Genomic DNA, 16,310 nt, shown 5'->3' on the forward strand with positions numbered 1-16,310 from the left:
CATATCCAGTTTTGGGTGAACGGCTGAGAGGGGCGCGGCCTTGCGTTGAAAAATTCCGGTTCGATTCGACGGTATAAAAGACCTACCACAACACTGAGCTGTATCAGTAATCCAGCAGACGATACAGCAGCCATGGCATTCAAGGTGAGCGATTTGCACGCCTGTGTCGTCGTCGATCCAGCGTCAATCAGTATTTTTGTCCCAACAAACTACCGTAATACGTACACAACCGAACAATTTATACTTTATCACCAGGTTTTAATTCATCACCGCTGAAAAAAAAATTCCAGTAAATATTCTGAAGACATTATCGTGCAGAAGAGATATTCATTAGAAATATAACCGTTCAACAGTCGTATATCATTGACATGCTTTTCGAATGTGCCTATTTTTTGACGCCATGATATCACAGTTCGCATCGCAACTATTAATTGCAATCAGAGTTTTGTGGCGCTAATGACTCTATTATTTCAAAAGCAAGCCTGTAGTGCTTTCCATATCAAAACAGCTATCAGAATATCATTCCATCCGTAGAAAATGTATATTCAACTGTTTTTTAATCAAGTTTTCTAGTCGACAACGTAGAGTTTATATTTATGGACAATATTATATTCATAAATTAGAACTTACAAAAATACATCGCTAACAGACCTCCTTCCGCTTCCAGTTCGTCGCTCTCTTCGCCCTCGTGGCCGCCGCCAACGCCGGAGTTCTGGCGCCCGCCCCCCTGGCCTACCATGCCGCCCCCGCCTACGCTCACGCCGTCCCAGCTTACGGCTACGCCTCGGCTCCCTTAGCCAAGGCGGTGGTCGCGAAGACCGTCGACGCCGATCACGACGCTCATCCCCAGTACAGCTACGCCTACGACGTCCAGGACTCGATAACCGGGGACAACAAGCAGCAGCACGAGACCCGCGACGGCGACGTCGTCCAGGGTAGCTACTCCCTCATCGAGTCCGACGGAACCCGACGCACCGTCGACTACACCGCCGATCCCGTCAACGGATTCAACGCCGTCGTCCACAAGGAACCCGCCGGCGTCGCCGTCAAGACCGTCGCCGCTCCCGTCGTCGCCAAGTACGCCGCCCCCGTCGCCCACGCCCCCCTCGCCTACGCCGCCCCCGTCGCTCACGCTCCCCTCTCTTACGCCGCCCCCGCTGCCCACGTGACCTACGCCGCCCCCGCCGTCGCTCACGCCGCCCCCCTTTCCTACTCAGCGTACGCTGCCCCCACGGCTCATGTCAACTACGCCGCCCCCGCCTTCGCTTACCATCATTAGGTCGAACCTTCTTGTAATTAGTATTGTTTAAGACTGCATAGTTTCCAAATAAAATGAGATACCATGAAATTGTCAGTGTTCAACATCAATTCGTTTTCCCTTTATTTTATATTCGCATGTTCCGTATACTCACACACAAACGGCACACGGAAGGGGGAAGAAATTTTAAAAGATCACATTTAGATAATTATAGTCATGGATATCTAATGATTAACCGTAAACGCAGACCGAATCTAATCCATGGCCTCATTACCGCGTGGCCGGCTGTCTCGACGCACCCTTCTTCAGATCGTGGTAAAAGTAAATCTCTGCAATGAAGCAGCAGAGGCTTGTAAAGAGCCCAGCCCCCCAAATGTAAAAGCTCATCAGCTGGGTGTGGAGAGACAATTTCTTTAGCGGTCTCTCCGCGGATGTAGAGATCATCGTATCCCCTGTCAGTATGTCCTGGAAGTAACTCTCCTCCTTCCAGTATTCACTCAGGCCAGCCTCATTGCAAGCAAGAACAATTCTGTCGATTTTTTCAAGGTACGGCGAGCCGTAAGGCAAGAAGTACACCCTGAAACCCGGTATGAAATACTCCTTCATAATGTGGTAAAAGGGCACACCATTTTCCGAGAGGATCTTTCGCCTGGAAATGTAGTCGGCCATTGTATTCGAAAAGGCGTAAGCCTCGTCACGGTGGGTCGCCATGTAATCCACATAGGCCACAGTGTCGAAGGTGAACACCCTCAAGCCCAGCTCTTGCCTCGGAAGATGCACGGCGATGTTCTGTAAAGCCCACAGTGATTTGGTCCGCTGGTGGAGTTGAGGCAGCGTATCGATTTCGGGATGATAAGACGAGGTAGCCAATACGCTGTACAATGAACCCTGGTACGCGTTCAGGATGAGCAGAGAGAATAGCATTAACATCGCGAAGGTAAACCTTTGCACCAGTTCTTGGCGCCCATTCATCAAGTCCATACCCAGGAAAACGCCTAGGGTTCGAAGAAGAGCATTATCAATGATTCCCCGGAGCTTATTAAATATGTGCAAATAAATAGAAAAGACTGCGAGAGTAGTCAGCACGCAAATCCATGTAGCTTTATTGTAGGGCGCGAGCAGACTTGGCATTTTAATGCTGCTCTTTGGCGCCAGAATTCGGATATCTCCTCTAGCCACCGGATACGAACGTTCGATTCGTTCTTTAAATTTTGTGCCATATGGCATATAATTGAGCCACATTTCGGAACCACCGAATTGATGGTCCGCCCACCTTTCGTAACGATATGTAAAGTTTTGGTAGGATAGAAATTGGGCTTCCGTCACATTGATGGAACTTGAAGTAGCGTTCATGGCCTTGTAGACTGCTTTCGCGTGGCCAAAATCTGTACCGAAAATTTTGAACACCCTCTCTTCTTTTACCCACTTCACCAAGCCGCTGCCAGAGTACGGAATGTACTTGGACCGAATCGAGTGACCGTTCATGTTGCGGAGCTTGTCGTAGAACATTCCTGACCAATCCACCACTTCCCGCATCTCAAGACGATGATTGAGGTATGGATTGTAGGTGTAAGCTTGTTCTCGATTATGGCCAATCACTGCGCAATTGAGTACTCGGTGAATCCAGCACTCGTTAAAAACCATCTCCAGCTCATCTGCGTTCGGTTTTATTACAGCAAAAATCAAATGCTCAGCTCTTGGGTTCCACGCATATTTCAAACGAAGTTTGGAAAATTTGTGAAAGAAATCAGGAACGTTCACTGTCAGGAATATGACTGACCTGAACTTCCCCACGCTTGAAATCAGCCCAGTATTTTTCTCGTCAATCGAATCGCCGGTGGACTCAAGATTAAAGGTCAAGTACGTTTGGGCCAATGCATTCATTAGCTCTGCCAAAACACTGTCACAAACTGAGCAACCTTGATGTGACAAAACAACGTTTACCGTCGACTTTGCAGACTGACGCTTTGCCAATTCCAACAATAAAACTTCATAGTTGTCCGTTAAATCATCCTCGTACTCTAATGTTCCGTAAAACGAAGATCTCAATGGAGACTTTCCTTCTTCAGATTTCTCGATTAGAAGAACAGCAACAGAAATCGTGGCAATAACACCAAAAATGATTCTGCACATATCTACCTCACTGTTCGATAGTCCGAAGTGAAATAAACACTTTTCTAGGTACGAAATTGGATGACATGACCGAGTAGATACAAATATCTCGACATCTGATTATGTTTACTTTCACCACCTTTTGAGAGTGTACAATCAGGCGTTACCGACACTCGACGGAATATTTGCATAACCAATTGTAGCGATTTGGGAAGTGTAATGATACTTTATCAGTAAAAGCATGGAATGAGTCGTCTACCATGCTAAAATACAGTAATAATTTCTGCGAGAAATCATCCATTGCGTTACGGTAATATTTGACTAACAACCCAGTGAGTAAATCCACTTAGCTTCGTTGATCTGCGTCAGCGTATAAGTATTCTCGTACAAACCGGCAAGCACCATACGTGTGCGATGCATTGTCAATGCAATTGAGATTAAAATGAAATTTCCATTAAAATGAGGAGTATACAATTTGTTTGCACTCCTGTATCATTCTTCGTTTCCAGAAACTTCTGGATCTTGTGATCCATTTTTTTTTTTTTTAACTTTTTCTAGAGTTTTATGGAAACCATCAATACACCCATAGTTGATCGTGCACATGATCTTTGCCGAGCTCTGTTCATCCATTACAGATTATTTAGAGGCACAGGTCAATTATCAGAACCAAACTCATTTGTGTCCAAATACGGTTAGGTAAACTATAACCTGCTTTCGTTGCACTGCAATGTCAAGAATGAAGAAATGGTGTGCTGGACCTATTCAAAATGGTTTCACCTAAACGTAATGCAAGGTTTTCACATCCAAGTGAAGACAGGGCAGGATATCGAATCCAATTTATTGGAGGATCCCAGGTTCCAATTTCCGAAAAATGATTGTGCCTGAAGTCGAGAAAAAGTCCAAATCCACCTAAGTTTTCAATCCAAGGTACAAGTTTCAAAGTCATATTCTCCTTATCAATTTTATCGAAAAATTTTTCCATAGACAAACTAGTAATTATAATTACTTTATACTTAGAATAACTAGAACTAGATTCATTGAACACGTAAACCTTTGCCTATCCGTTAGCCGTTAGTACTATGAACGTGACATTGTGATCGACGACTCTAGAATGATATTAGTTTTAAAGCATAACGGTTAGATCATATGATGCGTGGCAGTGCAGATGTTATGTCCGGCGTAAAAATTGAAGCTTTACGGTAACTATACGAGTGCAAGAGCATAATGTGGAGGGGATGGAGCAAAACTGTTGCGACAATTCATTGGCAAAAGAGAAAGAGGATGTGAATTCAGTTTTGGGCGAACGTCTGAGTGGGGCGCGGCCTCGGGATGAAAAATTCTCCGGTTCTTTTCGACGGTATAAAAGACTTACCACAACTCAGAACTGTATCAGTAATCCACAGGACATTACAGCAGCCATGGCATTCAAGGTGAGTGATTTTCGAGCCTTTGTCATCATTGATCCATAATCATTCAGTATCTTTGATTTCATTTTCTGTCTGTTGGACGTGTTTCTCTAGTCAAGATTCTAAAGCAATTATTATGCAAACTCAAAATTAAATAGAGATATAACCGTTTACCTATCGAATATTATTTACATGCTTTGTGAAAGTCGTCGTAGTGACGTCGTCAGTTCAATATTACAACGATAAATTGTAATGAGACTTTCATCCGTATAAAATACATCTGTAGTAACTACTCAACGAGCTGACAATATCATCAACTTGACTATCCAAGACGTGGAGTTCAGATTTCGAGATTATATTTCGTTTCCGGATCACAGATGACTTGCAAATGTAGAATCAAACGATTAAGAAATCGCGAAACTCAGAATAGATTAATAACAAAGACCCTTCCGCTTCCAGTTCATCACCCTTTTCGCCCTCGTGGCCGCCGCCAACGCTGGAGTTCTGGCCCCCGCCCCCCTCGCCTACCACGCCGCCCCCGCCTACGGCTACGCCGCCCCAGCTTACGGCTATGCCGCTCCCATCGCCAAGGCCGTGGTCACCAAAACCGTCGACGCTGACTACGACCCCAACCCCCAGTACAGCTACTCCTACGACGTCCAGGACTCGATAACCGGGGACAACAAGCAGCAGCACGAGACCCGCAACGGTGACGTCGTCCAGGGGGGATACTCGCTCATCGAAGCTGACGGAACCCGACGCATCGTCGACTACACCGCCGACCCCGTTAACGGCTTCAACGCCGTCGTCCGCAAAGAGGGAGCTGCCGTCGCCGTCAAGGCCGTCGCCGCCCCCGTCGTCGCCAAGGTCGCTGCTCCACTCGCCTACGCCGCCCCCGTCGCCAAGTACGCCGCCCCCCTGGCTTACTCTGCGTACGCCGCCCCCGTTGCCAAGTACGCCGCTCCCCTGACGTACTCCACCTATGGTGCACCCATCGCCAAGTACGCCGCCCCCCTTTCCTACTCAGCGTACGCTGCCCCCACGGCTCATGTCAACTACGCCGCCCCCGCCTACGCTTACCATCATTAGGCCGAACTTTTTTGTAACAAGTAATATTTAAGAGTGTATAGTTTTTTAAATAAAACGAGATACACTTACATACTTGTCGTTGTTTGTCCTCTATTTATTTCATGTTCTCGTTTCTTTACGCTCTTGACGATTTTAGGCAGATATATGTATTTTGTTGCATAACAATGAGACCAATTTCACTGATTATGAATACCGTTGCGAATAGTCGCAATCAAATTGATAGTTTTCGCTACCACTGTGAATATGTAAGTTCGTACAGATAGAAATCGATTGTTATGGACTGTCACTTACATCTCGATTTGTTAACTGAATTTCTAATCGGGGATAAATATATAATATCATTGAATTTATTCGTAGTTACAAGTTGATAACATTCGCATTGCTAGCTATTCACATTCGAGTGATGATCGCGAATACACCCTTCGGCAGTATTTCAGAAGAGCGCATGTGCTTGCAGATAATTGTATAATGGTCTTTAAATTGAACAATTAAAAAACATGTCGCTGAATAGACAAAATTGTTTCGTCGATACAAGAGAGATGGAGTGTTAATTCGAATATTTGGATCTTAGATTTCAGTGTGAAAAGAATTCGGCTATACATATACATGTAGGAATATAATGTTAACTATTATAACAATTTTAAAAGAAAGAAGTAAGTCATGAATAAAATAGAGATTGATAGCAAGAATGTATATGGCGTTGTTCAAACGAAAGTGAACAAGTTTTGACCCTGACCCTCGCCAAATTGCTCGCCGATTTTTACCTTACTTTCACTGCACCAAACGTGCATTCTGTAATTATTTTGGATTTTTCCTGCTCGCCCTTTAGGTATAAATATTTTAGGTTTTATCTTTCACATCTCGAAAACTGTGCACTTAGTAAAACAAACTCGTAGAGGAAATAAAATTGTGTTTTTGCGTAAATTGGTTGAAAATAAGTTTATCCTAATTTTTTGGAAATTGCAAGTCATCGATTTTAACGAAAAACTAACAAAATCAATTTCCCTCGAACACTAAAACGTCTTGTGAATTTTCTTTGACTGAAAAGTAAACTCTCATTTGAACTACCCCATATACAAACATAAAAAACCTCACTATACACTTCAACGCTAACAGCTCAGTTTTTTTCTGAGTATCTACTACGATTCATCTACGTTCACGCTCACTCAATAACAATAAACAGAGTTGGTTGATTTATTAGGCGTCAACAGCGACTAACTGCATCATAGCGACTAATCATAGCGACGTTTCCGCGAGATGTCTAATTGGCCGTGCCAGTAAATTTCCGCAACAAAGCAGCAGAGGCTAACAAGCTGTCCAACTCCAAAAATGTAAAATGCCATTTTCTGCGTCTCCAGGGACAATCTCCTCACTGGTTTCTCATCGGCTATATACTTTACGCCCGTTTCCGACAGCGTGTCTTGCAGGACAGCCTCCGATTTCCAGTATTCATCTAAGCCAGCCTCTTTGCAAGCCAAAACAACTCTGTCAAGTTTGTCAAGGTACGGTGACCCGTAAGGAAACGTATAAGCGACGAAGCCCGGCAGGGAGTACTCCTTCATGATGTGGTAAAATGGTACACCATTCTCTGAGAGAGACTTTTGCCTGACCGCCAACTCAGCCATGCTGTTCGGAAAGGCGTAGGCCTCGTAGCGATGGCTTTCCATGTACACGTTATACCCAATATGGTCGAAGGGAAGCACCGTCAAACCGGGCTCACTTTCGCGAAGAACCACGGCGACGTTCAGCACAGTGTGGACCGTTCTTGTACGTTGGTAAAGCTCAGTCAATGTGTTGATTTCAGGATAATGAGATACGGTAGCCAGTGCGCTGTACAACGAACCCTGGTAAGCATTCAGAATCAGCAAAGAGAACGTCGTCAACATCGTGAAGGTGAATTTTTGCACCAGTTCTTGGCGCCTGTTGGCCATGCCCATACCCAAAAAGACGCTTAGAGTACGGAATAGAGCATTTTCAATGATACCCCGGAGCTTGTTGAATATATAGAGATAACCAGAGAAGACTACAAGAGTAATCAGCACACAAATCCATGTAACTTGGTCGAAGGGCTCGAGCAGACTCGGTGTTTTCATACCGCTTTTTGGCACCATGATGCGGACGTCATCTCTAAGCACGGGATAAGAATGTTCAATTCGTTTTTCAAACTTGAAAGCATCTGGAAAATAATTAAGCCACAATTCGAAACCTTCGAATTCATGGTTTACCCAGATTTCGTTCAAATATGAGAAGTTTTTGTACAAGAGAATATGGCTTTGCGTGAGATTGATGAAACCTGGGGTGGCATTCATTGCCTTGTAGAATGCATTAGCGTAACCAAAATCTCTAGCGAATATTTCGAATCTTCTTTCTTTCTCTACCCACTTAACCACGTTATCACCAGAATATGGGATGTACTTAGCCTTGATCAGACGCCCGTTCGTATTGCGAAGTTTATCGTAGAACATTCCCGACCAATCAACCACTTCTTCCACCTGAAGACGATCCTTGTTGTATGGATTGTAGGTGTAAGCTTGTTCTCGATTGTAGACCATCACCGCAACGTTGAGGACCCTGTGAGTCCAGCACTCGTTAAAAACCATCTCTAGCTCATCGATGGTCGGTTTTATCACGGTGAAAATCAGGTGCTGAGCTCTCGGATTCCACGCATACTTCAGACGAAGTTTGGCAAACTTTTCAAGAAACTCTCCAACGTTGGTCATCAGAAACGTGAGAGATTTATAGTAACCGACGCTGGAAGCGATCCCTGTGTTTTGTTCGGCATTGGAGTCATCGGTGGATGCAAAGTCAACCGTCAAAAACGTCTGAGCGGATACCTTCATTAGTTCACCAAAAATTCCGTCACAGATCAGACAGCTCCTATCTGACAAGACAACGTTTATTGTAGACTGCTTAGATTGATTCTTCGCCACCTGAAGCAAGAAAATTTTGAACTCGTTCGTAATGCAATCCTCGTATCTGGGTATATTTTGCAGTAGGAAGTTTGATGGAAAATTTATTTTCTCCGTTTCCTGAGCTCGACCAGCATCATTGACTGAGATGAGCATCGTAATAACACAAAAAATCAACTTTGTCATACTGTCTGCACCGATCAAAATTCCAGAATAGAGTGACAAACATTTTGAATATAACACTTGACTGTATAACACAACATGCGGTGTGGGTATTGCGCTATCTGATTTCGCCACGTCTCGTGTACGTAATGTCCTGTTATCCACGTTCGATAGAATATTCATATCCCAGCTGTCAACGATTCGGAAAATGTGAAATGTTATCAAGAAAATGCGACGCGATGTGTACAGGGATGTGCTCAAATATCTTGTTCATATCTAATGCCAAGTTACTCTGTTATGATATAATGGCTGTGCGTATTGAAATCGTTTTTTCAAATTCCCCCAATGATCGCCGATTCAAGCCCTCTAATTTAAATTATAAATATAATGTAGGTATACAAGATAAATTTCCCGAATTGAGCACTTGAATTTACATTAAAAAAAAGAAAGCTTTTCTTGTAATCGATACGTACCTAATTGTGAGATGGAAAACGCTTCTTTCATTTTCACATGATTGATTCAAAAAACGTTGCTATAACACAGAAAACAATTAATTTCTCCATACACGTCTTACCATTTAGAAAACAACTGTAAACTGCAGATCATATTCACTTCATCCGCGTTCTGCAGGGACAATTTCGTCTTATCGATCCTTGATAGGATATCATTTTATACCTATGCCATTTGTGAACGATTTAAATTTTCTACTGAGTCATCGCGGAAACACCGCTAAGTAGAATATGTGAACATCAGTCTATAATATCTGAACTGAGATGTTCTCTCATATTGGTAAGCTCGCCAAATCTGAAGTCATAATCAACGATCAGAATAACTACGGAATGTCCGAGGAGATCGAAAATATGGAGTTTGCAAAAAGAACGCTGCCTATCAATAATCCAAATGTTCTTATGCTTATTTTCAATGTTTTTTTCCTGTATGTCATAACAAGAATTTTACTTCTACATAAATCCACGCTCCAAGTATTACAGCGATTATATTATAGCCAGCTGTACCTTGCAGCGAAATATGTTTACGTTTTTGAAATCAACTAATCAATCAATATTAAACAGCGAAAGGTGTGAGCCTTTTTTTTTGTTCATACTTTATGCGAAGTAAATAATATTACGAAATCTGTTGAAAACAAATTCGCCACTTGGCGAGTTCTGATTGCTCCACTTATACACAGCGTTTATGCAAGTAACATTCCCACTAATCGGCGTTTCTTGTGACATTATCTTACTCCTTGCCAAGATATTCTATAAGCGTATCAAATAACACCGTGCAGCACCCGTCTAACAATAAGCCCTGGCTTCTTGCACAATTTCCAACAAGTAGACGGATAATCCTACCGAAGGTTCTCGCCCCTGATTGTAACAGCGAAAATGCTGAGAAGTAGGAGTAGAATAGCGATCCATTCGGTATATAAGTAGATCCGTATCTCGTTAGATTATCATTCGCCTGTTTTCACCATAAACCAATTGTACAATGTTCAAGGTAGGTGCATTTTGCTTATCATCTATGACATAACCAGCATGTTTGACCGTCGTGACGAAACTTGTGATACTTATATTTGAGAATTTTTTGAGTTGCCTCAACAATTCGCGACAATTCAAAAATATTGGTAACATCTTTGGCGAGTAATTTTCACGATTGAGGCAAAAATATGTCAGTATAAAAACTGTTCAATCGAAATCCAAGTGATTTTCTTCGACCAATCACGATGGAAATTATTTTCTGTGATCAAAGCTATCTTTCAGAAATATTCTCATTCGGCTGTTTCATGATTCCTTGGATATTTCCAGAAGCAAGAACTAACATGGTCAAATTATTTTTCACCTTTGACAAATAACTCGATTTTCGGTGTTTTTGCATTTTTGTACACTTTCATCCCTCCTCTGAATGGGCCCGTATCGATTGTGGCCTAAAAAAATTTTTAGCGATCTAAAATCTTTAATCTGTATGAGTCTGCATACTGCAACTCTTTGAGAATTTAAACTTTAAATGAATTTTCATTCACTTTTGATTTTTCAAACTTGCGCGCAAGATTTCTCCCACAGTCTCTGACCAATTCACCTGAAATTTTTACGCGTTGTTTTTTTAAGTTTTTTTCACGCATTGTCATATGATTTTGCCCAAATTCTCACATGGGATTGAAATACCCTAAATTTTATGATGAAAAACGGTTCATCTTTTGTCACAATTCTAAAATATGATGTATTTTTTTTTTAAATAAATCTATTGAAAAATCATATGACAATTTGTGGGTATTTTCAAGCAGATTATACCAGAAAAATTCGTACTCTATGCTCCAAATATCAAGTGTAAAACCTTGCGCGCAATGAATTGTCACCTCTTACACTCTATTAAAATTGTACTCTGTACATCACCCTGACACATTTAAATTGAGATCTAATGAGTCAAAGTTACTCTTAGAGATGTAAGAAATGCATACCTGAAACCTCTAAAAAAGTTTCCAACGTTTTCTGCATGAAAAAAAAATTAATTTAAATTCCTGTAAATGCCCCCTTACTCGCGATGAGGAACTACCTCGAAAAAAAAGGAATACAAATTTTCAAATCCGGGTGTTTTTTAGTGGCTTGAATATTCCTATAAGTAAACAATAGCACGAACGATTCGTATTCCACCCGAAGAGAAACCAAGTGGCTCGTCCGTCGATTCTCCTTCTACAAAAACATCAATAACCAACAGTTTCTCATTTCAGTTCGTGGCCCTCGCCGCCATTGTGGCAGTAGCGAACGGTGATTACCTGAGAAACTCGGAGCACTCGGTGGAAGTGTCATCGCCATCGCTGACCTCGGACTCGTCGAACATCCTTCGTGGCCCAGGAAACCTAGCCCAGGTATTGACCTACTCGAAGACGATCGAGACGCCGTATTCGACGCAGAGAAAATCGGACGTCCGCATAAGCAACCCCACAGTCGTCTACTCCCACTCCGCTCCTTACTCACCGGCGCCGAGCGTCTCCCACGTGACCTACAATGCAGGGCCCGTTGCCTACGCGACGGCGCCGAGTTTGGGCCAGGGCGGCGCCTATGGGCCCTCGTACTCGGCCGACCACGCCGTTGGATCCTCGCACGAAAGCACCGTCAAGTCTCTCGACGGAAGCCGCGCCGTCACCCACTACAGCAAAGCTGTCGACACGGCCTTCTCAAGTGTCCGGAAGTCAGACCCACGGCTCACCAACGACGCCAAGATTCTCTCCGCCGCTTACGCAGCCCCCACAGGCAACGCTCACCTCGGTCCCGTTGTCGCTTATTCCGCCGCCCCCGACGTCGCTCGAGCCACCTTCACTGGCCTCGGAACCGAGTACAATTGGTAGGGTGAAAATGGTACCAGACTCGTTGGATACTCCTGGTTAATTACTGGATCGTCATGTGTGTGCGTATCGTTGCGTGGTATTATGTTTAAGGTAGATTGGCAGTAAATATACATATATATCCTCTTGAAACTTATCCTTGGTGTATTACTCCTCGCTAGCGGTATGTAACCTTCGTGAAATAGGAACTTTTCCTCAAAGGAGGGATACGTATATCGATTTAAGGAAAATATAGTCTGGGCTTCTAACACCGTGTGGTATTGAATTTTCGAATTGACCACTAAAATCGTTCTGCAAATAGTCCGCACGACCATTTTGCACAGTGAAGCCTCAAAGAAGAACTTGTGCGACGGTCATGGGTTAGGTTATGTTTTTTTGAGATTGAGTTTGTTTCGCGTTCGGCCGACTGTAGCGCTGTAGGTTTTACTGTGTTGCCAACATAGTCTAGTGGAAAAAATTAGCCGTCTCAGATTCATTGTCCCCAAGTGTACATATGAAACTTCTCACGTGTGAAGAGCAACTGTTTCTCAGTAGATATTCCAATTTCAGATGACGATAAAATCTACCGAAACAGAGTGAAACTTATTCAGATCATCGCGTTATTACTGCGTAACTTCAGCTTTGTACTATAGCTGAATTGGTGAATGAAACGATCACAGGATTCGAAATATTTTGAAACTAAGCACCAAGTCACATGACAGATAAACACCAAGTTCATAGAGTGATTTGGTGTTCAGATTTTTTGATTACGAAGTAGAGAGTTTAAAGTCCGACAATTTCTTCCCCATCTCCGCCTCAAACAAGCATTTGTTCGTACAAGGTGTCACTAACCATTGCTAAGCAATATGTGTGGTTTGTCTGATTGAGTTAGAGTCAGAGAATGCATATAATCAACACGACACCGTTGCGCAATATCTTGCAGAAGTGATCTTTTGACTATAGAGCGTGTTACGTATTACACGTAATACAGGTTCACGTCACAAGTGAACGCTGAACTAGATTTCACTCGCACCCCTTTCTGTGCCCCAGTTTCATCGAACCATTGAATGTAGTACCGACTATCGATGCATGGAGCTGATATTCTCTGTATGTTGAAAGTCAGAATGTGAATAATAATTGGCGAATCGATCGGCGAACGACGGCCACACGGTTCAAGCCCGACGCGTTCCAAGAAGGATGAATAACGAGCCTGACGAAAAGGATGACGAATATGTGCCCAACAGGAAGTCGATGAAATAGCTCAAAGTGCAGAAAGTGGATCGTCCGATACGTTCCTCGAATTGCAACAGCCGATGCAAAATTCCTAGAAATTCTTCTGCACTCGCCCAATCAGGAAAAGAGGTGACGCTACAGCCAATGTCATAATTCGCGGCCGAAACAGACCCAGAAAGTCTGATTCCTCCATTTGTCACTTGCCATTCAGGCTGCACAATAATCGCGAGCAACGTACGTTCGTCAAGTGTAAAGAAAGCTGACTTGATCGTACTCGCGATCGCTTTGCAGCTCCGCATGTGATTGAAAAGAAAGTGGAAAATCGAATAGACTCAACTGCTGCAATCGGTAATGAGTCAAGGTCACTACGTTGACGGAATAACTCTTTATCCGTCGGACGAATTACGAGCCGAAAGAACAGCTTTCAGATTCGGATAAATCATCCGATTGCAAAACTTCCGACAATTGTTTCGCCGAATGTTTCATACTTTGGCATTCCGAAACGTTTTTTACGCTTCGCGTTTCATATACGCAAAAGCAAACATTGCTCACCGCATCTGTGTGAATTTTATAACAAACCCTAACCGTTAGATGTTCAAAAATATCGACATTTTCAAAGACAAGAAAACCTAATTCGTGGAATGATCAAAACGTAGAAATTTCAAGTACAGAAAATCGAAAATACAGAAAGGCAAAATATACAAGGGTAAGATCTAGAATCTGCATATGAATCTACATTATTGAGACAAATTCTGACGATTCTTCATTTTGTCATTCTACATTCTGATCTTTCTATTTCTTTACTTCTTCATACCCCGACTTTCTCCACTTTTCAATTCTGTAAATCTAATTTTCGCTTCGTTAAAAATTCGATATCATCACCCTGACATTTTTTTACTTTCTACATTTTTACCCCCACCCTAACCGATACATTCAAAGAGCGTTATGATTAGCATATCTTTTTTGCAACAGTATTCAGAGCCTCCAATCTCCTCCTGGACTCTCCTCGAACATTCCGGGCTCTCCGGCATTGGCCAAACGTCGGATTCACTTTCACCAAAAACGCGGGGCTGCTTCGGCCTCACCCAATGTCATTTGCTAGTTGTTTATACACGAACGAGTCGCCGCTTGCGTTCCTCAAATTTCAGGCGCAATCATTATGACAGAGTTCAAACTGTTCGGAGAATGATATCGATCGATTACGTCCGCCTTTTGCCGCACAAGACCACAAAATTCCATCTTACACTTTTCTAGTCTTTACTTGAATTAATCAACTGTTATAAATTTGTTACGGGCCAGTTCACCTATAAGTGTATTCAACTAAGAGCTTGAAGTTCTAAAATTTCGTCATCATATTTGAGAATTTAGACTTTGTAAGGAATATCAATTAAAACACAACTAACTTAGCTTAACTGTAACAACTGAAATTTTTCTCAGTGTACAAGCGACCTCCTTAACCCATCCAGACGTTCGTAATTCGAGTAGGTGCGGAGATCGGAGGAACGATAATAATATAATAAGGCTGATTTGAATATTCATACATCGCGAAACTTGTTCAGAGTCGCTTACTTCATTTAGTTGATAAATTTCTAACTGTTATTATTAAATGCGCACAGAAATGAATTACGAGACAAATCCTTTCGTCCTCTCATCTCTGTCTGGACCAGCAGCAGCTGTATCGCTTCCAGTGGTTTACGCCTCACTTCGCCTTGCAGTCATCACCATCCACTGCCTCACAAATTGCAGCCGACCTCGAACAGACAGGTCGATTACACGCCGGTATTTCGGGTCAAATTTCGCCAGATTTAAGGTGCGAAATTTTCTCATCCTCAGGTAACACGCAACGCTTTCAAATCGCCCTTTTTCATTTTTACTTATCTTGCGTCATTCCGTGTGACAAATATTTGGCAACCAATCGCTAACAGAAACGATTTTTTCAAGCAAAGCTACGGTGACAATTTTTTTTTTTTTTACATCTCGTCAAATTTTCGCTGTCTCAGGTCGCAGATCATTCACATGACGAGATGAGATACATGTTTCTGACATTTTCTTCACTTCTTTGTGTTCTCTTCTTATCGTTTTCTCTGAAATTCTCCAAGATATTCTGTAGCTTTCTATATAGCGTCTAAAAATTAGTACCTGTTAACATTATCAACAAAGAGAACTGAAAAAACACCGTGCCATAGAAATCTAAAGACAGGTAAAATTGGAAAAAAATATTTAAAAAGATAAAGATGGAAAAGAAACAGGAGAGCCTGTAATCAGCTGAAAAAATTAATAATCAAATAATACTTCGTAGACTTTCGCAAAAATACTTTGTAGATATTTGCGCTGAAGAACTTGAGCAAATAAAAGTAAAACTTATACATATATATGTATTGTGTTGAGGTGAATTCAAATTGAATTGCCGATTAATAAAATTCTACATGGGGCCCAGAAATCGAGAGAATATTATGTATTCCAGAAAGCAGGAATAACGAGACGAGTTGGCACTGGCAAATTTAATTTCGCAACACGAGTTTGGAGCATGGAAGCTACGCAACTGCTCTCGTATGTAAATGCGATTGAATTGTATACGGACAAAAGGTGTCGGCGTGTCAACGTCAGCTCGCTGCAAGTTGAGTGGATCCGCGAATGGTTGAAGTTTACACTCGAGAAAAAGTTTATTTAAATTCGATCAAATTATCTAAAAACCAAAAAAATTTCAACATTACCTGATCAGTCGAACCAATTTCTTTTTTATCCTTTTCTTTTTATCTTCGAACTAAATAACGAATCAGTTAATTTTTTCTTTTAACAATACGATTCGTTAACTATTATATACA

At 42.3% G+C, this 16,310-nt stretch overlaps 3 protein-coding genes across 3 annotated transcripts; 2 read left to right on the top strand and 1 right to left on the bottom strand.

Moving 5' to 3' along the window:
- Positions 1-66: 66 nt before the first annotated feature.
- On the top strand, positions 67-1,348 carry LOC107219102 (larval cuticle protein A2B-like). The gene is made up of 2 exons (XM_015657188.2): positions 67-144; positions 668-1,348. The coding sequence occupies exons 1-2, from the start codon at positions 133-135 to the stop codon at positions 1,277-1,279; spliced, it is 624 nt and encodes a 207-aa protein (XP_015512674.2). The 5' UTR covers positions 67-132; the 3' UTR covers positions 1,280-1,348.
- Positions 1,349-1,528: 180 nt separating this feature from the next.
- Positions 1,529-3,391, bottom strand: LOC124294694. Its single transcript, XM_046741208.1, has one exon. It carries the CDS (start codon positions 3,389-3,391, stop codon positions 1,529-1,531), a length of 1,863 nt encoding a protein of 620 aa, XP_046597164.1.
- A 1,183-nt stretch (positions 3,392-4,574) lies between these two features.
- Positions 4,575-12,409, top strand: LOC124294635 (cuticle protein-like). Its single transcript, XM_046740727.1, has 3 exons — positions 4,575-4,800; positions 5,236-5,785; positions 12,014-12,409. Exons 1-3 carry the CDS (start codon positions 4,606-4,608, stop codon positions 12,274-12,276), a joined length of 1,008 nt encoding a protein of 335 aa, XP_046596683.1. The 5' UTR covers positions 4,575-4,605; the 3' UTR covers positions 12,277-12,409.
- Positions 12,410-16,310: the final 3,901 nt, after the last annotated feature.

This window comes from Neodiprion lecontei, chromosome 5 (assembly GCF_021901455.1).
Source record: "Neodiprion lecontei isolate iyNeoLeco1 chromosome 5, iyNeoLeco1.1, whole genome shotgun sequence".
Taxonomy (NCBI): Eukaryota; Metazoa; Arthropoda; class Insecta; order Hymenoptera; family Diprionidae; genus Neodiprion; species Neodiprion lecontei.

Coding starts and splice junctions, on each gene's coding strand:
- LOC124294694 (XM_046741208.1), bottom strand. CDS start 3,391: ATGTGCAGAATCATTTTTGGTGTTATTGCCACGATTTCTGTTGCTGTT.
- LOC124294635 (XM_046740727.1), top strand. CDS start 4,606: ATGGAGCAAAACTGTTGCGACAATTCATTGGCAAAAGAGAAAGAGGAT. Junction 4,801..5,235: donor CAGCAGCCATGGCATTCAAG/GTGAGTGATTTT, acceptor TTCCGCTTCCAG/TTCATCACCCTTTTCGCCCT. Junction 5,786..12,013: donor ACCCATCGCCAAGTACGCCG/CCCCCCTTTCCT, acceptor ACTCGGCCGACC/ACGCCGTTGGATCCTCGCAC.